The sequence below is a fragment of the Takifugu rubripes genome, chromosome 1, assembly GCF_901000725.2.
Source record: "Takifugu rubripes chromosome 1, fTakRub1.2, whole genome shotgun sequence".
Lineage (NCBI taxonomy): Eukaryota > Metazoa > Chordata > Actinopteri > Tetraodontiformes > Tetraodontidae > Takifugu > Takifugu rubripes.
Window position 1 is genome coordinate 3027142 of NC_042285.1, and position 24142 is coordinate 3051283.

Below are 24142 nucleotides of genomic sequence, written 5' to 3' on the forward strand. Positions count from 1 at the left end.
TGTGGTAAAATCAGGCAGACGAGATTTTCAGATCATATAAAAACAGGAATTACAACTTAATATAACCTATCAATAGAAGTGATGTTTCATTGTTTTGTTTTTTTAAGGTTGGATCATAACATACGTTGGGAGCACACGGAAGTTTTTACGCCTTTTAAACGGGTTTATATGTTTTGAAAAGTAATTCAAGATTTACTTTATTCATCCGCGTTGGGAAATTGAATGCCATGCGTAGCACTTAAATGTTAGAAAAATAACTTTGGTTATTCAAGTTATTAGCGTAAAAGTTTATTTAATTTATTTTTTGTCATTTAGATCTAATTATAGAGATTACACTCCAGTATATTTTCTCGATCAGGCGGTTGCAGCGGCAGGCAGGATGGGCAGTACCCGGAAGTAAGTCAAGTTACGTTACTGTCACACCGGAAGCGTGTAGCTACTTTTAAAAATAAGCCGTGTTCATATTCAAGATATAGGTTTGTAAAAAAAAAAAATTGAAATAAAATCACTGACGTTTTCACACCATGTATTTCTCGTAGCATCTTTCATAATTAAATTTCAATTTTAATTTCCTTTTATATATATATTTTTTTTACCGGTTTCGCTCGCAATGGATTTTACTTTGTTTACGAAACAGGAAACGCATATAGAAAAGCGGCTAAATTTACGTATTATAGCTCATTAGCACAACATTAGCACTGGGTCATGATTGTTGTCGTTTTTATGCCTTAACCCGACTCGTTATTCACAGTTAAATCTTCGGGGGCCGCCCTTCGATGGGCATTTTATCCAGGATGATCCCGACCGAAGACGCGTCCGCCAGGAAGCGGGAAATCGAGGAGAAACTGAAGCAGGTCAGAAAGGAGAGACAGGAAGCTGGAGGCACGAGCCTTTTGGTCAAATACAGATGGAAGATGTTACATTTATGTTAAACCTCATCGACCGACTGTTAAAATGTCGCGCATCACCGATATAAGCGAATAAGATGTGCCCGCTGTGTGTAATTTCAGGAGCAGGAGACCCTTTCATTTATAAGAGAAAATCTAGAAAAGAGTGATCAGCTGACCAAGGGAATGGTAAACACACACACACATACACACAAAAGAAAATCAGTTTGCAGATATCAGCTTCCATTAACCTCTGAGTGTGACTGCTGCGTGTTGTGGTTTGAAAATGCTAAAATTATCTGCCATTTAGCCCATTTTTATATTTTGATGTCTCAATCAAAATTCCAGAGTATGTAACCCTGGTCCACCAACGCACAGCTGTTTTTTATTCCAAGATTTAAATTTCCCCTTATCTTGATTTCATTATCCTCTTAAATGTGATCTTTTATGTGGTAGACTTGTCACTCATTACCAGAGCAGCCTTCACTGACCTCTGACCTCTGCCCGAAGGTCTCCATCCTGTCTTCCTTCGAGAGTCGTCTGATGCAGCTGGAGAACTCCATCATCCCAGTACACAAACAGACGGAGAACCTGCAGCGTCTGCAGGAAAACGTGGACAAGACCCTGTCCTGCATGGACCACGTCATCAGCTATTACCACGTGGCCAAAGACACGGACAGGATCATCAGAGAAGGGTGAGACGTCACTCCATCAGCGGTGCCGCCGCTTGAGTTGGAAAAAACGTGACTCCGTTGTTCTTTTTTCTTCAGGCCGACCGGCAGACTGGACGAGTATCTGGCTTGTATTGCAAAGATTCAAAAAGCTGTGGAATATTTCCAGGACAATAATCCGGACAGCCCAGAACTCAACACAGTGGTACACTTTGATTGACGCTAACTGGGAGTCTCAGAGAGCTGTTTGCCTGCTTAACCGCTACACTAATAGCTTCATCTTTGGCAGCAGTTTCCAATTGCAGTGTCATAAACCCCCCAAATCTGTACTTGTTTGCAGAAAGCACGCTTTGAGAAGGGGAAAGAGCTGCTGGAGGCAGAGTTCCGCAACCTTCTGACCCGCTACAGCAAGCCCGTCCCTCCCATCCTCATCCTAGACGCCATCAGTGTGGACGAGGAACTGGAGGTGCAGGAGGAGGTGGTGCTGGAGCACCTCCCCGAAGCCGTGCTCCAGGACATCATCTGCATCGCTGGCTGGCTGGTGGAATACGGCCGCAACCAGGGTGCGACCTCTTCCTTCCTGAGTTCCACAGAGACGGAAAGAGACGTTTTAGAACCGGCGCTGAGCTTTACCAAACGTTTGTTTCTGTTTGCAGATTTCATGAACGTTTACTTCCAGATCAGATCCAATCAGCTGGATCGATCCATCAAAGGACTGAAGGAACACTTCCGGAAGAACAGCGCCTCCTCCGGTGTCCCCTACTCACCTGCCGTCCAAACCAAACGCAAGGACACGCCCACCAAAAAGGTTCCTAAGCGACCAGGTCAGCGGTGATTCCCTGAATATCACTGATCACATCACAGGCCAGCCTCATGATTCCCTCACTCTGATAACTCACCGGGCTGCGTCCTCACACGGTGCTCTGTAAATTTATCCTCCACTAATGTTTCTTTTCCTCTCCTTTAATCCCAATCTTGTGAGTGTAGTCTACATCCCAGGTAAACGCAACGCTGCCGTGCGTGTCGCTGCTGCGCGCCAGGCGCCTCGTTTCACTGCACGTGGTCGTGTCGCTGCTCACTTTGTCATGTCTGTTTTTTCCTGCGTGTGGTTTTAATGTTGAAAACTGCAGCAATGGCGACAGCAAAGAAGCTACTGAATCCAAACAGAAAATGAGGAATTAACATATGGATGATCCTCGGTGTTGTTGAGGAGCCATGTTTATTGTTAGTTCTGGACAAAAAGTCATAAATCATAAATAGATAATGTTAATTTATGGATCTAAAGGTGTTGAAATAATTCAGTTTTTGTCTGTTTGAGGCAAACTGATCACTTTAAATGTCCCAATTTATGTCCCAACTGCTCAAATTGTTAAAATGTATTTACAAATCAGCATAAACTTGATGTCACTGTTGCTGCAGTTTTCCCTCCAGGCCAGTAGAGGCAGCAGATTGTGTGACTGCAGAATCAGGATGAATGTTTAGCAGCACGGTTGGGATCATTTTTACAAATCTGATCTTTATTCACTCACAGCTGCTTCTGTTTCTCCGCAGAAATGTTAAATAGGTAAAAAATCGTAGCCGCCGGCAGACACAACCTCAGCAAAGTCAGAACGTTGAGATTCTCTTATTATATTTTAACACCTTTCATTCATAGTTGAGCTTCAGCAGCATCAGACTACAGTAAAAACAACTAACAGCACTCCAGAAATGAATGTTCTTATTTTCAAGGGATTTTTTTTACATTTTTCCTTGGAGACCTTGAAGAACCTAAACTAAATGAATCAGTCGTCTAGCTGGATGAAACGTTCCCTGATCATCCTCCCTGTTGCTTTTACCTTTGCTAAAAATGACACCTGTGAGTGCTGCCATCTTATGCCGATGTCGTTTGGAGCCAGGGGGCGGAGCCATGTGTGTTTGATGACCTGGAGGGGGGAGGGGCTTATGTGCAGCGGTGCGTTTGAGTGTGTCGATGTTGAGCGAGCGTTTGATGTGTCTCACGTGTCGTGACCTTGTCTGACCTCCCTGCCGTGTTTGTGTAGCCGTGGTTGTCGGCGCTGCTCTGGCGCTGTAGAGGTGTGGGCGGTGCCCTGTGTTTCACCTCCTAGCTCTCTCTGTCTTCTTCTTCTGTTTCCTGGCTGTCTGGACCTCTCTGACCTCCTCCTCCTCCTCCTCCTCTGGACTCATGTGTTCATGGGACCAGGGACCATTCGCAAGGCTCAGAACCTTCTGAAACAGTACTCACAGCATGGGCTGGATGGGAAAAAGGGGGGCTCTAACCTCACTCCTCTGGAAGGTAACACCACTCCTCCTCCTCCTCCTCCTCTTCCTCCTCATCTGTTTGGGTTCTCCTCCTCACTCACGGTGCAAACATGTCGTTTACACGCACCTTACGCATCACAACAGCTTTCATCGGAAATCTGAACAGTCATGAGTCACATACAAACACGGAGCTTTTCAATTTAAGTTTGACCCAGGAGCCATTTTATTTTATTTTATTGGATCAAAGGCGAAAAATCTACAGCTCAACTCCAAAGATGTTTATTCTGACTCTTTCATCAGTCGACTTTACAAAAAACTCACATGAAACTAATCCGGGCATAATTTTTTTGAGCGTTAATTTAAATGCATGTGCAACAGCAAAAGATTTTATGACTCGATCATTTAGAAAAAACAACCCAACATAATTCGGAAACACGAATCTCTGCAGGAGGCTGTGAAATGCATCATGGGAAATGTAGGAAAGGAAATGAAATCATTTGTTTCGAACCTAAAGATAATTTTAAACCTTTTTAAAATTTTCTGTACATAAAGCTGTTGTGAGCCCCCACACACACACACACACACACACACTCTTCTATGGGTGCGCTCTCCCCTCCTGCTGGGTGCTTGGTGGTTGGTACCGACGTTTTCAGGTTCAGGTCTAGTTTGGACCCCCGGTGGTTTGACTAAATCCCGGGTCCCTGCTGCCCCCACCTCACCCACCAGGTTACGATCACGACTTGAGGGTCAAACTGATGACTGATGCCCTGACAGAGAAGCACGGGGGCGCCGCAGGTGAGTGCTGGGAACTTGGAACAGAAGGGGCGCGCACACACACACGCAGACACACACACATAATAACATGACAAATCACCGGTTTCATTAATTTTGTAAAGTCACAGATTTTTATTACATTTGTTGGGAAATTTCATAGAAAGATCCAAATGAATTCACCACTTTACCATAAAGGGCTGTAAAAAAATAAAAATAAAAAAAGAAAGCAACTTGGTGTCAACAAGACCACTTGTTAAAGATGTCAAACTGATCGTTCTGTTGTTTGTCCGAAAATAATGATCTGGTCATGTCACGCACTCTGTAAGTATCATTCCTTAACTCACACACCCTCTCACTCACTCACACACACACACACACCCACACACACACGCGTATGTCATGGCTGCCAGGAGGGGACACGATTGTACATCCTTTTATTGTATCGTACGCTGGTCTTGAGCATCACGAGAACCTTTGATGATGTATTTCCTGTTTTATTCATACACAAACCTGTGAAGCTCAGACGGATCAGCTGCTCTTTACACAAATATCTTCCCGTTTGACGTGTTCTCTCCAGGGAAAGACGACGTCCTGGACATCGAGATCGACTCCTACATCCACTGCATCAGCGCCTTTGTCAAGCTGGCCCAGAGCGAGTACGCCCTCCTGCTGGAGATCATCCCCGAGCACCATCAGAAGAAGACGTTTGACTCGCTCATTCAGGTATTGAAGCTAAATCAGATACGACTCGTTTACGCTCGACTCAATCGTGACAGGTTACAGTAATCGCTCAAACTGTCCACAGGAGGCGCTAGACAACCTGATGCTGGAGGGAGACAACATTGTGTCGGCGGCTCGCAGGGCCATCATGCGCCACGACTACTCGGCGGTCCTCACCATCTTTCCCATCCTCCGACACTTGAAGATGAACAAGTCAGAGTTTGACTCCACTCTGCAGGTGTGGACGGTCGTCTCAGCTGTTCTAGGAGTGGGAGTTCGCCTTGCGCGAAGGCTGATGAGATCTTTGTCTGCTGCAGGGCACGGCGGCGAGCACAAAGAACAAGCTGCCCACGCTCATCACCTCCATGGAAACCATCGGAGCCAAAGCTCTGGAGGAGTTTGCAGACAGCATCAAGGCAACGTGCACGCGCCTGAATCTACCGTTGACGATCAATTATCGGTGATGTTTGGCTGAACTCAGACTTGTGTGATTGCAGAATGATCCGGATAAAGAGTACAACATGCCCAAGGACGGAACGGTCCACGAGCTGACGAGCAACGTAAGTCCGCCGTCGATGCCTCTCTGTATGGATGACAGTTTTTCTGTCTCCGTGGAAACGGCTAACGGTGCCAGACTGGTTGCACTAAGCTAACACTTTTCCTCCCACAGGCTATCCTGTTCCTGCAGCAGCTGCTGGACTTCCAAGAGACAGCCGGAGCCATGTTGGCCTCACAAGGTAAAACCAAAAGGACCCGACCGGTGAGCTGCTCTGCCGCCGCGCGAGCACGCCGCTTCCCGTCGGACTTATCAGCAGACCTTGTCGTCCGATCGTAGCTTCTTTAGCCTCGGAACATTGAGTCTGAGAACAGACGGGTTCAGGATCTCTGCAATGATCTTAGATTTAAATAAAGACGAACGAAGGAAAGTGATCGGTGACATCATCAGGCCAACGTCAATATTTCAGAGAAGACTGGCGTCGACTCTCAGGCTGAATGTGGAGGCGTCCAACATGTTTCTCCTTCCGTTTCCTCCTCTTCCTCCTGGTTTTTAACCTTCATTTGGGATGATGGATTTAGTGAATACTCCAGGTTTGTTTGTTCTGTACTAACATCTCTTCTAACCTTTGACCTCTTCTCTTCTCTCCGCTCTTTTTCTACCGCTCGCCACTTTTAGTTCTGGGGGATACTTACAATATTCCGTTAGACCCCCGAGGTAAGAAGAGCAGCAGTGATGAAGATGATTTTAATCAGACAGAACTTGGCTTCATGTTTCTTCGCTTTATGAACTAAAATCAAGTTATTTAGAATTATAACCTAAGTAAAAAGTTTATTTTAGCTTATTGAAAATTCTGTTTTCTTCATAATGTAAGGAGCAAACAATAATAATTGATATTTGTGTTTCTGGAAATGTTCTGTCATCAGAGTCCAGCTCTTCGGCGAGCAGCTACACCTCCGAGTTCAACAAAAGGCTCCTCAGTACTTACATATGTGAGTGTACAGGTGTGACCTCGGGTGGGCGGGGCTTGTCCTTCTAACTGACGGGTGGGCGTGTCCTCGCAGGTAAGGTGTTGGGAAACCTGCAGCTCAACCTGCTCAGCAAATCTAAAGTGTACGAAGACGCCGCTCTGAGGGCCATCTTCCTGCACAACAACTACAACTACATCCTGAAGTCGCTGGAGAAGTGAGTGCTCCACTTCCTGTCTGCTCCACTTCCTGTCTGCTCCACTTCCTGTCTGCTCCACTTCCTGTCTGCTCCTCCCTCGTCTTCATCTCCGTTCCTCCTCTTCTCTTTACGTCACCATGCCAACTGTCCAGCGCTCAGATGCGATGGATCCCAACAGCTGACTGACTTGCTCCTTTACGGATCTTTTGGTTTTATGGGATGTTTTAGGCGGAATCGTCACTTGAATAACGATCCCTTATCGATTAACATCTTCAGGTCTGAGCTGATCCAGCTGGTGACGGTGACGCAGAAGAGAGCTGAGAGTTTGTACAGAGAGCTGATCGAGCAGCAGATCATCTCGTACAAAAGCAGGTAGACCTTTTTTTTAATGAATCACCTCGCTGACCTCTGACCTGCTGGCTGACCTCTGACCTCTAACTTGCTCCGTTCTGTTGCAGCTGGTTCAAAGTCACAGAACACCTGTCGGAGAAGAACATGCCCGTCTTCCAGCCCGGCACGAAGGTCAGAACCTTGTTCAGCTCCTCTGAAAAGCTTCAACACCTGAACGATTGTAGTTTCACCTGAACGTCAGGATCCGGTTCTGGACAGAACGTTCCGGGTTTATAGTGGAGAATTTTCCTTAGATGTTTGTAGTAACACCAGTTCTTCCTCCTGCAGCTGAAGGACAAAGAGCGACAGATCATCAAAGACAAGTTCAAGGTGAGCTCGCGACTCGGGTGGGAGCATCAAAACTGGCCGTTTAGCCTCCGTCTGACCTCTGACCCCCGTTTCAGGGTTTCAACGACGGCCTGGAGGAGCTGTGTAAGACCCAGAAGGGTTGGGCCATCCCTGACAAAGAGCAGCGCGATTTCATCCGCCGGTCACAGAAGACGGTGGTGTCGGAGGCCTACAGGGCGTTCCTGCAGCGGTGAGCGCCGACCAATCCCACCGCAACAGTGTCACTGCGGCTTGTGTCTCCGACAACCACCGACCGTCCCAGTCCCTGTCGGACAAACACAAACACACAGAATTTAGGCTTTTGTTCCTGGCGGTTCTCATATTGATACGATCAGAATTGTTCGTTACTTCACGATGGAGGTTCTGTTGTTCTTTAGACCTCAAGCCCGTCACAGCAACACTGTAGAAACTGTAAAAAACGCTGTCGGATGTCATTTTGGACTTCTTGATAATGTCCGTAGCTGCCAGCCAATCAGAGCGCTCCGTGTGCTGACTGTCGCTTTGTTCTTCCAGATGTGCCAACATCTCCTTCACCAAAAACCCTGAAAAATACCACAAATATCATCCTGAGCACGTGGAACAGATGATCGAGAAGCTATTCGACACTTCTGCCTGAGCCCGTCTGCCGTTGCCCACGCTCCCTGAACACACCACCATGAAAGCACTAAAGCCCCTCCCCCAACTATGGCCCCTCCCCCCGGTGTTTGTACAATAACAAAACTGATGTATTTATGTAATAAGGCCATTGATGCTCATTTAAAATATAATAAATAGAATCCTGTCAACATTTTCAACAGTTTGTGTTATTGTATCAATGAGGCAGGCAAAATGAAGTTTTTTTGGGGTCATTGATTGGTCTGAAGTGAAATTGATTATTAGGAGGGTAAAAAGTGATGCGTTTAATTGAATCAGCACATTTCAGCATCTTTAACACCCACACTGACATACCGTATTTTCTGGACTATATGTCGCTCCGGAGTTTAAGTCGCACTAGCCAGAAAATGCATAATAAAGAAGAAAAATAGATATATAAGTCACACTGGACTATAAGTCGCATTTTGGGGGAAAATTTATTTGATAAAATACGAGACCAAGAACATATATTGCATCTTGAAAGGCAATTAGCAATCCATTAGCATGGATTAGCAATAGGGTTGCGGTATGAAAATAGTAAATCAGAGGAGGTGTGCCCCCTGGTATAATTCACATATCAGGACCTTCAAGCAGAAAGCGCGCAGACTAGAAAGGAAGTGGCATTCTTGTAAAATAGACAGCTATCATGTAGCCTGGAAAGACTGTCTATTAGTTTACAAAAAGGCCCTCCGTAAGGCTAGAAAAGATTATTTTTCTTCTTTAATTGAGGAAAATAAGAACAACCCCAGGTTTCTTTTCAGCACTGTGGCCAAATTAACTGAGAGTCACAGTGTTTTAGATCCACGTATCCCTTCTTCCCTTAGTGGTGAAGACTTCATGAGCTTCTTCACTGATAAAGTTCTAGCCATCAGAGAAAAAGCTAACCAGGCCATCCCTACAACTGGACCATCACCAGATGTGCTGACTGTGGGAACATACAGGGTCTCCAACGAGCCCTTAAACTCCTTCAGCCCTATATATTTTTCTGAGGCGTCTTCGCTAATTCAGAAATCCAAGACCACCACGTGTCTTTTAGATCCCATCCCAACACACCTGTTGAAGGATGTTTTACCAATGATAGGCAGTTCTATCCTGGACCAGATCAATGGTTCTTTAGTGACAGGTTATGTACCCCGGTCCTACAAGGTGGCAGTGATTAAGCCGTTGCTTAAAAAACCATCACTGGATCCCGATGTCTTAGCAAATTATAGGCCAATATCCAACCTTCCTTTTATCTCCAACGTTCTTGAGAAGGTTGTGGTGACTCAGTTACTGGAGCACCTGCAGAGGAACAGCCTGTTTGAGATGTTTCAGTCAGGCTTTAGAGCTCACCACAGCACAGAAACAGCACTTCTTAAAGTTACTAATAATCTTCTCATAGCTTCAGATCATGGACTGGTCTCTATGCTGGTTCTGCTGGATCTCAGTGCTGCTTTTGATACAGTTGATCACAGCATCCTGTTACAGAGACTGGAACATGTGATTGGGATTAAAGGGACAGCACTAGACTGGTTTAGATCATATTTATCTGATAGATACCAGTTTGCTCGTGTCCATGGTGTTCCCTCCTCATACAGTAGGGTTAGCCATGGAGTTCCTCAAGGTTCTGTACTTGGACCAATCCTCTTCACATTGTACATGCTTCCCTTAGGGAACATTATTCGGCAGCATGGGATAATTTTTCATTGTTATGCTGATGACACTCAGCTCTATTTATCCATGAAACCAGAGGAGACAGAGAAGTTAGTGAAGCTTCAGACCTGTCTTAAAGACATAAAGTCCTGGATGTCTTCAAATGTCCTCCTCCTTAACCCAGGAAAAACTGAGGTCATGGTGTTTGGTCCTGAACCTCTCTGGGATAGATTAGATCACATGATCACTCTAGATGGTATCTCATTAACATCTAGTCTCTCTGTGAGGAATCTAGGAGTAACTTTTGATCAAAATCTCTCCTTCAACTCACACATTAAATTAGTCTCTAGAAGTGCCTTTTTTCACCTGAGGAACATCACAAAGATCAGGAAGCTACTGACCCACCATGATGCTGAAAAGTTAATTGATGCATTTGTTACTTCCAGGCTGGACTATTGTAATTCTTTATTATCAGGGTGTCCAAACAACTCTTTAAGAAGCCTCCAAAATGCTGCAGCCAGAGTTCTGACAGGTATTGACAAAAGAGATCACATAACTCCTGTAATGGCGTCACTTCATTGGCTGCCCGTTACATTTAGAATAATTTTTAAAACCCTTCTTTTGACCTACAAGGTCCTCAAAGGCCGAGCTCCATCCTACCTGGAGGAGCTAGTGATACCTTACCAGCCCAATAGACCGCTCCGCTCTCAGAATGCTGGTCTACTTGTGGTTCCCAGAGTTTCTAGGAGTAGAATGGGGGGCCGAGCATTTAGCTACCAGGCCCCCCTGCTATGGAACCAGCTCCCTGTCCAGGTACGGGAGGCTGACTCCATCTCTACTTTTAAGATTAGACTTAAAACCTTCCTCTTTGAAAAAGCGTATTGTTACTAATTCTGTAGTTCCAGTTACTATCATAGACAGACAAATTATCATACTTGGGGGGTCGTCTAATCATTAGGTTAACATCTTAGCTGTGCTGTTATAGGCCAAGGCTGCCGGGGCCCAGAAACATGATCACCTGACAGGCCTCTGTCACCCCACAGGGTCATGGTTTCCTCTCCTCTCCTCTCCTCTCCTCTCCTCTCCTCTCCTCTCCTCTCCTCTCCTCTCCTCTCCTCTCCTCTCCTCTCCCCTCTTTACCCAGCCGGCCATCAGCAGGAGGGTCCCCCTACATGAGCCTGGTCCTGCTCAAGGTTTTTTCCTGTTAAAGGGGAGTTTTTCCTTGCCACTGTTGCTTGTCTGGGGTCAGGCCCTGGGATTCTGGAAAGCGCCTTGAAACATTTTTGATCGTAAAAGGCGCTATATAAATAAAGATTGCTTGATTGATTGATCGATTGATTGGTATGCTAACGTAACAAATTCTACTACAGGACCCACAACGAACTGAGTACGTTATTAATGTAACATATTAAAAGTTATTCAGATAACTATAGCATAAAGAACATCCGAGCAAGTTTACCAAACAATCAAGTCTAACGCCATAGACGGAGCACCGCTTCTTCTTCTGCGTCTCTAAAGGAACTCGTTCCTCAGGTACACACGCCTAGAGCGCCCTCTTGTGGTTGTCAGTGTGAAAATAACGAACATGTGAAATTCTGTAACAATGTATTTATTTAACATATAAGTCGCTCTGGAGTACAAGTCGCACCCCCTGACAAACTATGAAAAAAAGTGCGACTTATAGTCTGGAAAATATGGTACTTAACAAGACTCAGCGTTAGACCGACAGTGGTGAAGATACATGATATATTTGCTATATTTGAGGGGAAAATACTGAATATTTTATACGAGACTAAATAAAATGTTGTATAGATTAAACAAACAAACAAACGTAGTGTTGTGTCAGTTATTATCACTTGTAAATACATAAAATATAACCTTAAAAGCAGATGGAGCACCTGTTCTCAGGTGAAACGGTTCTCCTCTTGACCACCAGATGGCGGCACAACTACACTTTCCTGCTCGTGACTGTCCGCAATATTTTAGCTACAACAAACTTAAAGAAGGATTAAAGAACTCAAAACTGGAGTTAATCTTACATAATGTTAGGATATTGGCAATATATATTATACACAAATCTAAATTCTTGAATGTGATCTTATATTTAAGACATTAAATTGTTCTGACAGCTAAAAATGCAACTATATCAGTATTTATTTATTTGTTGATTTAAATTTATGGGTTTCCTATTGCTTGTTGTCTATATTGTTTTTAGCTGCTGTTGCTCAACCTTTAAGTACAATTGTGTTGGAAATTCTTCCACTTGTAAGGTTTGTTTTACTAAATAAACATTAAAATAGGGTCAGGCGATGATCTCGCCATCATGTGACCCTCGAGGTGAGAGGAAAAACGCACCTGAGAGCTGTTTTCTGATTGGTCCAGAGAGTTTTGAGGCTTCCTTTCACACCTGAGCACATTGGAGAAAAGGTGAGCTGCACCACATCTGTTCACCACACAGGAAATGACATCACCAGAGATCAGCTGGATAGACTGGTCCTGAACTGGAACCAGTGAGGACGAACTGGACGTGAAACGACACCTGACACCACCTGAAAGAGTTTTGGGAGGAAAATCAGACAGATTTAACTACAAATATTTCCTCAGCGTACTTTGTTTCGACTTTGTTAAAATTGTAAATGTACAGCATGAATAAAGAGGGACAAATTGTGTTCTTTCCCCTCAAATTGTGCAGCTCGTTAAAAAAAACAACCCCAAAAAACAGAAGAATTTCAGAAAAATCTAAAATCATCTTATGTTCAGCAAGTTTCCATTTGTTAACATGTTGCGAGTGTGTGTTCTGCCGAGTGTGTGATGCTGACGTCCGCAGGGGGCGGAGTCAGCCGCAGCGACCTCCGAACATCAAACTCAGAGCTAAGGTCAGCTAAAAAGCTGCAGCCTCCTCGCCTGACCTACCGTCCCACACTTTATAAACTTTAATGTGTCCAGCAGATAACGTCAGTGTTTCATTAGAACTCCGCTCCACCAGAACTCGAGCTGGCTGCGCTGGGTTCTGGCTCGCACGCCGCCTCTCGAACGCTTTTACGAGTCCAGAAATCAATTCAGGAAACTGGCGATGGCGTTGGGTAACCAAACGGTGCCGTGAACCTGCGGAGAAATTAGCTGTGTTGGTTTATTAGCGCCAGTTCATAGCTAATTGTGCAGCTTTAACATCTGGAACTTGCCCGAGTGGTAACATATTCTGGGACTGCGGCCAAAGGTCGCTTGAATTCTGACTCCAGAACAGCCCGATCAAAAACCAGGATGTGATTGGGCTGTTTACATCCAGATGAACCCGGGGGAATTTTCAAATTCTCAACTCTGCAGTAACCAGAGAGACTGAAAAAGCTCGGATGCTAATTAGCTTAGCTCAAATGTTTCGACGTTAGTAAACCGGAGGGGGCTGAACTTATCAATTAAAGTAAATTTAGGGTCGAGGTCATAGGCCAAATCAAGTTCTAGACAGGAACATTAGGGAGATGTTCGTGATTCTGAAGTCACTGTGTGACAGACAGACAGACCGTCCGCAGGCATTACAATCTGCTAGCAGCTTTTGTGCTAAGCTATTTAGAACAAAGCGATCTCCACAGACACCAGCGGTAGATAATTCAGGATCGAATGATCCGAGTTTGTGCTGCTGGTCCGACCGTTGGGCTCAATCTTTCCATGAGGCAACAGTTTGTCTGGATGTGCTCAGAGGTCACAGAGGTCAAGCCTGGACACGCGCATCCGAAGGAGGTTCAACAGGAAGTGAACCGAAGCTGTGAAAGAAACCACAATCACGCAAACTGTGTGTGGTTTCCAGCTCCTTGCTACGAGCTCTCGCGTTCTGCAGCCCAGACTGAGTTATTCAACCCCCCCACCGCACAAATGGTTTTAATAGAAGGTCTGCATGACTGGGCTGCGGCCACACATCAAATCTTGAGGAGTGATAGTTTACTTAGCCTAAATACTCCCGATTAGACAAACTGAAACATTGTTGTTCTGCGGTGGAAACTCAAGGACCCGTTGGCCGAGTTTGTTCACCACGTTCCGGAAAAAGCGGCGCTCGAGGCCTTTTCATCCCGCGAAAACCACGACGGCTGGCACGAGTGGAAAAAGGAACAACAACCGAAGTCGAAGAAACTGAGCTCAAATCAAAAACGGTTATGAAAAAAAAAAAAAAAAAACCCTCCCGAAAAGAACGTCGTCACAGCAGCGCAGGCGACTTCTGTAACTACTGAAAAACAGCCAACCACAAACGTTCGCCTCATGATGTCACTTTTTCCTCTCGTTGATCAGAAACAGGGCGCAGCGCCTGTCTGCTGCACCCACCATTAAAGACACTCTGCTTTTATCATCCCACCATCCAACGACTTAATCGCTTTGATTAAACAAACGACTTCATGCCATTTCATTTAAAGGAGATAAGCCGGGAAATTATAATTAGATCGATGAAATTCTGCCTTTAAATGAAGCCATGTTTTTATTTAAATAATGGAAAAACACACAAAAAACACATCATAAAATAGAAATTAGACACAAAAAACAGCAATAACAGACAGGGAAGCAGTAATAGCCTACACAGAAGAGTAATAACACACAGCAAAACAGTAATAACAGACAGGGAAACTGTAATAACATGGAGCAAAACAGAATATACAAGAAAACAAATAATAAACAGGAAAAGAGTACTAACGCGCAAAAACCGAAATGACACCCAAGAAAAGCAGCCACACACAGTAAACACTAATAACACACATAAACACACAAAAAATATTAGTAAAACACAAAATCATAAACTAAAACTATGCAAAATACATGCAAAAGCAATAATAAGAAATAAAGAGGAATAACATACAAACATTTTTAAAACAGACGCAAAAAGGACCAAATTAAAAAAGCAAGTGGAGACTTTCTTGATTGTTTCTTGATTGCATCGTTATTGAACTTAATTGACTCCGTTCCCTTGTTTCCATGGTGACCCACCCATCCCAGGGCAGGCTGCCTCTGCCTTCTGCCGACCTGAGCACCCGTCCATCGCGTCCTCGTCTCATGTATTATGTGTTAAATTGTGTCCACAAAATTGAGCAAAATCAGAGCCGAGTCGGAACATTTCTGCCTCTCGGACCATAAAAGTCTGAGGAACGTGAGTTTTCAGAGCTCAAACACTGTTAAAGTTTTGGGTTTTTACTAGAAACGCAGCGTTTTACATCCATAAATGAAGCAATAAAGGCACGTGTTATGTTTCGGCCCAGAAAGACCCGTCTTTTAAAATTGGGTTTAGTTTGTTAACGCCGTTTCTTTTTAGGTTGGAGAACACGTCACACCATGGAGGCAACTTCCTGCCTGGCAACCGGCAACAGGTGGAGATGCACTCACTTTAGTGGCTAAAGCTCATTAAACATGAAACTATGCATAAAAACGTGCTAAATATGGATCTTTAATCACGTCTGACGTCCGTCGCTACTGTTGGAAACGAGCCTCCGTCGCCTCCACGAACTCTGTGAACTCGGAGTTTCGGCCATCAAGGCAAAATAGCTGTTTTTCTATTTATTCTGAAGCAGTCATTACCCCCCCTCCCCCCCCCCCCCCCCACACACACACACGTCTGCCCCTGCAGCCCCGACACCCCCTCTGTCCCCTCAGAGGCCAGCAGGAATAAAGCGGCTCTGCCACGCAAGGAAAGATTTTCCACCACTTTAACGAGAATCACAGACAGAAGAGAGGAAATGTGCAGGGTATTTATAGAAAAACGACAGGAATGCAAGCCCCCTAATTGTGCTTAGTCTACCCCAGCGCCCCCCCCCCCCCCCCAGCAAAGCCTGTGAAAAGGAAACATAAAAAGAAAATTTCCAAACAGATTCAAAATTGAAAAGACAAGTTTAACTGATGCTTTATTTAAATATGTATATCTGTTTTGGAATTGTTCCATTTCCTGATCTTGATGGGGGGGGGGGGGGGGGGGTCATTGACCTCCTCCCTTGTACGTCCCGTGCCAGAAGGTCACAGTGGCCTCCATCTGTCAAGGTCAGGAAACCAGTAAAACCAGGGAGGGTGGGAGGAAGATGTCAGCCATGGTTAATGTTCCTGGTGTTCCTGGTTTTCTTGATGTTCCTGATGTTTCTGGTGTTCCTGATGTTCCTGGTGTTCCTGGTTTTCCTGATGTTCCTGATGTTCCTGGTATTCCTGGTTTTCTTGACGTTCCTGATGTTTCTGGTGTTCCCAGCATTCCTGGTGTTCCCAGCATTTCTGGTGTTTCTGATGTTCCTGATGTTCAGCGGGATCAGGGCTGCTGGAGCTCCAGCGGTCTGCTGTAATCTCTGGACGCGAAGGCACTGGAGAGGATTAGCAGCTCCAGCAGTAGCCTGGACCTCAGACGGCCAAACGGAGAGTTATTGCTGCTGACGTCTGGAGAAAAAACACGGAGAACGTTGCACTTCCCGTCACGTCACTGTCCGGGAAACCGATCTCAACGCCTCAGCTCTTCGCTCCGGTTTTCGTGTGTGACGTTTACAGATAAATCTAAGATCCTCAGATCGGATTTCAAGGCTCGGGCAGCCTCGCTGCAGCAGCCGAGTCCCATTAGGAACCATCTAGTGAGCGAAATCAAAGGTTCCAGATGGAGAAGAGACAAAAATGTCCTTTAAATCAAACCAAACGAAGCCTCTAATGCGAAGGATGACCTCAGTCAAACATATACTTTTATTTCCATTGCGTCAGCCTCTCTCCTCTGGAGGTCGGACCTGCTGTTCCCAGTCCTCCAGCTCCAGGATCATCAGAAGAACCCGAGGAACCAGTCAAGTTCATCTCGCGTCGGTCCCTTCACCTCCACCGGAGCGGTTCCGCGCCAAATCAGCTCCTGAAAGTGGAACCGGGCCGAGCTTAACTGGGCGATTAAATCCATTAAGTGAAGCTGGAGCAGGTGGATGAAAGATCAGAGGGATGAGCAGCATGGAAAACCACCGTAATCTGCTGGTGTAATCTAAAACACTCCCAGTGTAACGCAACCGCATGTGCTGTCAACGTTATGTCATTTTGCATGCAACCAGACGGTCAGAGCGCGCACATCTGCGGGTCCAAGGCTGCTGGTGTAAAAACACCCAAACATCCGCTCCACCAGTGTTTGGATTTCTCCATAATGAGGTATGGTGATGGATGGAGCTGGCGGGAATCACGGGACGGTGCACGTCGGCCAATGGGAGCTCTGGTTCGGGATGACTGCCGTACTACTTCATTTCTTTATTTACTCTGCAGGGCCACATGCTGGTGTTTACCCTCAAACAGGCAGAAGACGGAGAGGGAGGCGGAGGGATCGCATGGCGTTATTTAGCAAACACGGCGGCGATGCGGCGAGTTTTTTAATCTCCTGTTGTCCCCCCGCCTTCCCGTCGGGTTGAAGACGCTCCTCGTTTGGGCTGTTTTCCCTCTCAGAGTTGGTTGTTTTTCCTTCCTCAAAGACAAAATCTTAGAGATGATAAATACGGCGTCACTCTTCCGACCGGCGACCAATCACGGTGTCTGAATCTGTGATTGGATCTTAGGTAAACAGACCATAATATTACTGCCAAGTGATTAACAGAATTAATGGCTATTGGCGCCATACAGAGTTACATTTTTATATTGAGATTTTTAAAGTGTGTTTCTCTACACAAAACTCCAATAGAAATATAGATGCTAGCACCCATGGAGGGGGATCGGCCTCAATGTTTACATAAATATCTTAAATAATTCGTGCTGAACGCGCCAAAGATGGTAACAAACTGTCTACCCTGGACCTCTGACCGAGCTCATTAACGTGAAATAAAACGTAGCTTTGTCGGCTTGGCCCACGTTTTTTTTCCCCATTGGTCAGGTTCAGCTCGCCGTGCTATGCTAGCGTCATTTCCTTGGCGTTCCTCTGCACTTCAGCCTTTGTTAAGCAGCTGTTGACGCCACAGAAGTGAAAGTGAAGTGAAATGATCCAAGCCCGACCGCGGCGACATAGCTTTAGCCTGACCCAGAGGTATTAAAACCTGATTTCTTCACTTAGAACTACACGACCAGATGCCACAGGCCACTCGTGGAGCCCGACACACAAACAAAATGATGTAATGAAATATGAATAAATGAAAACTGCGGTTGAAATCCTAACAAAAGGTGGAGATAATTTAAAAATGCTGTTAGCATGACTTTCGTATTCAGGGTGTTGTCTTAAGTTAAAAGCTGAAATATTGGAGTCCGTGTAAATGATTTGTCTGTGTGCCGCTGCCAGAAACAGGCCTGGTTCTGGGCCAGGTTCTTGTCATGTCCAACTCCAGCAGTGGGAAGTCGTAAAAAAGTGATCCGTTACATTAAGAAAAGTCTGAAGGGGTCTCATTAAAAATAAAATAGAGACGGGGTGGAGCAGCGCTGGATCAGCCATCTTCAGCATGTTTCCTCCTGATCTCACAGCTGTGCGTGTCATTAAAGATCTGATCTAAAACTCCCCGTCGCGGGGTCAGCGCAGGCCTCCGGGCCCGACTCCATCCTCCGGGATCCGCTCCATCCTCCATCTGAAACTGTCCGAAACGTTCACGCTCCACCGGCTCAGCCGCATTACAAAACCTGGACCGGCTCGCAGCTGCTGGATCCGGAACCGATCAAGTCTTTAGCAGTTGAACAAACAGGAAGTAGAATTCAAATTTGCCGCGTTTGGATTTATTTGCTCCATTCAAACTTGATCTGTGTCTTTGCTTTGCGATGTCTCGCCGCTCTCCCAGTTTAAGTTGTAGTTGTTTATTGTCCGTGTCCGTATTTTTATGCCCCAGAGTTGATCCCCGGTGTTTTTGTTCACATTTTTCAATCGTTCTGTTTCTTTCAGGTCGGGTCCAAAATGCTCCCGGGTTTGCACGTGTGCCGCCGGCGTGGTGGCCTGCCCGTCCTGACCCCTCGAGCGCAGACCTCCGACGGCGACGGTTATTCCGTGTCTGCTGTTTTTTCCCTGCGTTTTCTGGATGAACGCAGCTGGTGATGGAGCGCCGGATCATGTTGATACAGTTGGCTTCCTCGAGGCTCGTCAACAGTCCCTGAAGAGAAAGAAATGGATCGGGCCCCCGGCTCAAACCACCCCCCCCGACTGCTGAGGTTGGGGCCCACACAGCTGAACCCCGAGCCCATTTCCAGTCCTGCTGGCCTCTCTAACTGGACATCGATTATTTGTTCCGGTGTCGCCGTCCTGGAACTGACACGAGACATGTGACCTGAGAATCGCCTCTCGAGCCCCGAAACCACCAGAGACGTGGACGTTTTCCTTTGTTCTGCTGATCTGAAAGCGGAATAAATCCCCGGATATCTGCCACGGAACCTTCGAACAAGTCCAGTGGATTTGAGCAGCACACAGGACCACCCTTCAGCAGAGGAAGTACTGTAGATCTCTCACACATGAAGGAAAATCTGAGTCACTGCTCGCTTCCAATAAATCTGTTTGAACCGGGTCGGATTCCAACACATGCCCGCTGCGGCGCTGGGGAATTTAGCTCCTTGAGGATGAAAACATACCTGCGCTGTTGATCTGAAACCAGCCCGACAGACGATGGAGAGTCGTCAGAGATAAACGGGTGCATGAGCTGATGTTTGTGTTGGACCGGAGACTCTGAGCCGCATCACTGATCCATCTCCGGTGCCCCTGATCCTGCGCAAACTGGTCCGAATGTAACACATTTTAGGGCGGCAGTGATTTAAAAAAAGAAAGTGAATTGTTTTTTAAAATTTAGCTGCAAATAACAGAGGCTGCAATTCCAAGACAGACCAATGGGGGGCGATCAACAACACGAGTGGATGGACATCGTCAATACACATCCAAAAATAAAAAATAAATAAATCTTCATTGATGTGATACAAATCTGGCTCTAAATATTTATTTTTTCCTCATTCTTGACTCGAGTGTGCGGCGAGTTTATATACGAAGGATGTGATCAGACATTATGAGCGCCAAAGTGACTTAAAAAGAGAAAATATAGAGAAGACTGATGGCGTTCAACACTAAAACCTGCAGGAGCTGCTGCAGGTATCAAAGACAGGACCTGATCCAGAGATACCTGGTTTAACCATGACTGAAACACCCCACCCCGAAATCCTCGGGAATACCGTCGATACGCTTTAAAAGGCAGCAATAGAGTTGTCCGCGCGCCCGACAGTCCGCCATGATGTCATGACAAGGCGACGGCAGGAAGTTGACGCAAACGTTAACACATCGGGGTGTGTGTGGCTGTTTGAGTAACGAGCACTCAACGAAATTAGCAAACCAAGTGTGTGTTCAAAAGCCCACCTTTCTGGTTGTGACCTCTCCCTGGGGAGGCAATGAGGTCATGCTACTCAGGAACACACTCATCCGTGAGGACAATGGAGTGGCTGAAATTTCCCAGGGTGCAGTGCTGAGCCGTATGGGAACCAATGCCATATTTTCATTTTATTTCCTGATTGACCGGCTAATATCGCAAAACTGCTTCCGTCCTCTGCCTTCAAGAAGGAAAACAAAAAAAAGTGAAGTTAACACCCAAAACTGAAGGTTCCTTCCCGGTGTAACAATACAACACGCAGCACACGATGTCGGGCGTGTGGCTGTGAAATTCAGCCTGGATGAAAACAAAACCTGCGGAGCTGCGAACGGAATCCTCGCTCAGCGAAACCAGCAGGAAGCCTTAAACACGGCTGACTCTGAAGGTGCTTGGATGCTCCTGTGTGTCTGCTGGTATCAGCAGTTACGGTACAGTTGACCCAGCCTCGAGTGGAAAGTCACCTGTGGGAGAGTCTGGGACGGCGCCCCTCCTGGCCCATCAGACTCAGACCGACGGTTGTGGAACGATTTGAGGAACGACGGGTTCAGAGGCGGCCAACTGACTAAACCCCACACATTTGTCTGCTGAGCCTGCAGACTAAGAAGTAAGAGTTTAAGGCTCGGGAGGTGTTTGGTTTCTAAAACACGGCATTGCTAAGGTGACAGAACTTGTGACCGATCCTTATCGTTAGGGAAAGAGCCGTTTCTGCCTTCAGACCTCCGATGTTGTGGCTGAGAAGATTGGGAACACCTGAAGGTGGATTAGGAGCCACGACTTGGGGCTCCGGCCAACACAAAGCATCTTTAAATAGACGCGATGACGGTGTCACCTCGCGCTGACCCGATAAACACGCGCTCCGAAAAGACTCTTGGACAGACATCCATCGTGTGCAAACAATTTCAACGGAAAAATAAAAATCTGTGCTTCCAGATGCGCATCAGCGGTCTTCCTGTTCTTGAGACAATATGCCGATAGCTTTCGTAAGCCCGAACATCTGTCCAATCCGGCTGCAGAGCCGAACCGGGAGCGTTAGAATCCGGGTACCTTCGTGTTATGTTACAGGTGATCCGTTTTCATTCGGAATTATCAACAAAAACATCACTTTCCTGGAGATTTCAGAGCAAATGTCACATGAATCCCAGTTTTTGAAGAAACACCCTACTTTGGGGAACAGGGTGGTCGCTGACGTGCCAGCTGGGTCTCATTTGGCGGCTATTGCCCCCTCGTTATTTTATTGAATCATATCTGTTTCCTGTTGCGGTACCTCTAGCATCCGAAAATCTGCTGCGGCAGCCTGACATCACTCAGGAGCGTGTGGCGTGTGTGATTATGGGTATCTGGTGAGCCCGGGGTCCGGCCTTCGTGCGGGTAGGTAGAGACTGCGGCGGTGGCAGAACCTTCCAGGAATATCTCAAATAAATCAGGTGTGATGGCTGAAGGGGGAAAAATTCCATGTGCACTCTCCAAATATTCCTTCAACCAGGAAATCCAAAGTTTAGCACCTTTTGTCACGTCAAGAACGTTTCGCCATCGGGAGTAAACAAATTCTTTTTCCACTTGGTTGTTTTCCCGGCAGTAGAGGAATCATCCATTTATGCACCTCCGTCAGGCGATCCGACATTTTCCAATACATTCCCGACAACGCTGCAAATAACTGCGGTTAAACACAGTGATTCGAACAGGAAACAGGAAAAAGTGCAGAAGTCATTGTGATCGAGTGGGACTGGAGGGGTGTAGGGGGGTTCAAATAGGGGTGTCCCTGTCCGATGAGCTGGGCGGGGCTTAGCTCTGAAATCAGGTGCGGGTAAGAATATACAGGTGAAACACAAGGTGTAGATTCAGCCGCCGTATCCAGGTCACTGTGGCTTTGACCTTGACCCTCACATCATGACCTTGGCCCCTCCCTCTGTAAGCTTCATGTTGGCTGAGAGGTTCAGAAATCTGAAAATAGTTGCTGGTTGACTTAAAGCTGCTGTTTTGATTGTTTGTCCACCTGAGAATCGCCAGAAGGGGCAAAGTGGAGGTCGATGGCGTCACAACAACTAACCCTAACCTGCTCTGAACAGAGGGGGCAGTACCTCAACTGTCTCCGGCGAGAGTTCAAATATTTAGACGTGAATGAGAATGAACAGTGGAATTTAGAGGGAAAAAAGTAAAAACACTTTTAAAACCTCAAACTCTGTCTGACCTCAGACTTATAACATTGAGTGTTGAAAATAAATGTGAGTATCGCTGCGCAGGAAATGGAAAACCACACACGTGGCCTCTGAAGTTTACTTTAACGCTAGCTTAGCTCAGTTTGACTGCGAATGATTGTGATCATTGACAGCATTTTCCTACATTTTTGATTACTTACGCATATTCGATTATGTCGCCGGGCGACAGTCAAAAAACAGGATCAAACATGATCCAACTCAAAACGACAATGATGACAAGCCTCAGCAAATATAGCCCTTGTTTACTTTTTGTAGCGCCGGTGACTTTACAAGAAAACTTCCTGACTTCCTGTGGCATGCCAGGCTCACTGTTGCCTCTAGAGGCAGCGCACGGTATTACAAGACGGCTCCTGGATGAATAACCTCAAAAAATAATATAAAACTGCACAAGCTTCAGTTAAAGTGGTTAAACTCCACGTCCCTCATCTGGAGGCGCCATTAAAGCAGTCAAGGTGTTGTTGGCCTGCAGCGCCAGCAAACCGGCTCTGGGAAGCGAATCAGTGGGAATACTGAGGCAGGGTCGATCGGCGATGGCGCACGGGCTCCTATACAAATCAGAGAGTGCGGATGATTTGTGGGAGGTCTCGCGTTTGGCAGGACAACTGTTGTTTCAAAGTTAAAATCACAAAAAAAGGTAAAAAGAATGAAACCATTTCCACTCTCAGCACCAATGCTGATCCCACTGACCAGGACTTGTTTGCAGTCTGAGTGGATTCCATAAAAGGTTTTTGCAGGCTTGTGGTCGGCCAGAGCTGTAAACTGCAGTCAGAATTTTCCTGGTAGAAAATGAATCCCCAAACACAAACGCGGATGTCCACCGACCAACAAACGGCAGCGTCGCTCTCATAAAGTTAGAGAACAATTAAATACTGGAAAGGGACATTTGCACTTTTCTTTCCAGCACTTTAGTTAGATTTGTTTTCAATTTAAATACAAACGACGCCCAGGGACACGGCGAGTTACAACACACCATGTTGAGTGTGTTGGGGCAGTTTTACTCAGCATTGACTGCAGGGCAGCCACTAGCTTCCAAACAAAACAAAAGAATTTGGGCCAAAACGAAGGAAATAATAATAAAGGGATCACAAATCACCGCCGTGGTTCATTAAAGTTATCGTTACGATCAGTCGGCGCGAGATCAGCGTGGTTGGTCTGTCTGTTGTATTTGTAACTTTCGCCCTTAAACGCGAAGAAAACTTTTGTTTTTCTTTACTCCAATCCAATAAATAAAGTCTCAGAAGGCCAAAGAGTCTGGACTCCTGGATCACATTCCACAGCTGGAACCGCATTCTGAACTCACTGAGGCTCACCTTCGTGCGAAGGTCGCAGCTGATCCGAGTCCCGGACCCCACACCGACCTCCCTCCGTCTTCTGCAGCGACATTGGAGACTGAGACCCCCCCCCCCCCCCCCCCCCCCCCCCCTTCCCCCAGGCCCCATCGGCCGCTGCTTCACAGGTTTCACAGCCGAACGTGTGGCTGCGTTTCGCTGTGTTTACACGGAGACCTTCCCCACAGCGCGGCTTGGGCCACCCAGCCGCAACACTCCGTGAAAACCCGGGATTGGGACTTCAAAGACCTCCGGGATTACTCCAGTCAGCAGCATGAAATAACACTGTGACAAACACGACTCACATGGCGGATACAACGTCCCGCATCCGCTCGCGCTCTGGACTC

At 46.3% G+C, this 24142-nt stretch overlaps 1 protein-coding gene across 13 annotated transcripts; it reads left to right on the plus strand.

Moving 5' to 3' along the window:
- Positions 1 to 646: 646 nt before the first annotated feature.
- On the plus strand, positions 647 to 8503 carry exoc7 (exocyst complex component 7). 13 transcript variants are annotated; one of them, XM_029834270.1, is made up of 22 exons: positions 647 to 854; positions 1011 to 1076; positions 1398 to 1582; positions 1658 to 1763; positions 1899 to 2121; positions 2215 to 2382; positions 2546 to 2557; positions 3759 to 3851; positions 4544 to 4612; positions 5169 to 5314; positions 5397 to 5549; positions 5629 to 5727; positions 5809 to 5871; positions 5982 to 6048; positions 6486 to 6524; positions 6734 to 6799; positions 6872 to 6992; positions 7251 to 7346; positions 7433 to 7496; positions 7653 to 7694; positions 7769 to 7902; positions 8226 to 8503. In XM_029834270.1, the coding sequence occupies exons 1-22, from the start codon at positions 777 to 779 to the stop codon at positions 8326 to 8328; spliced, it is 2193 nt and encodes a 730-aa protein (XP_029690130.1). In that variant the 5' UTR covers positions 647 to 776; the 3' UTR covers positions 8329 to 8503. The 13 variants fall into 13 exon arrangements, with proteins under 13 accessions (XP_029690130.1, XP_029690149.1, XP_029690162.1 ...); XM_029834289.1 differs by lacking the exon at positions 4544 to 4612; XM_029834302.1 differs by lacking the exon at positions 3759 to 3851.
- The last annotated feature ends 15639 nt before the right edge of the window (positions 8504 to 24142 follow it).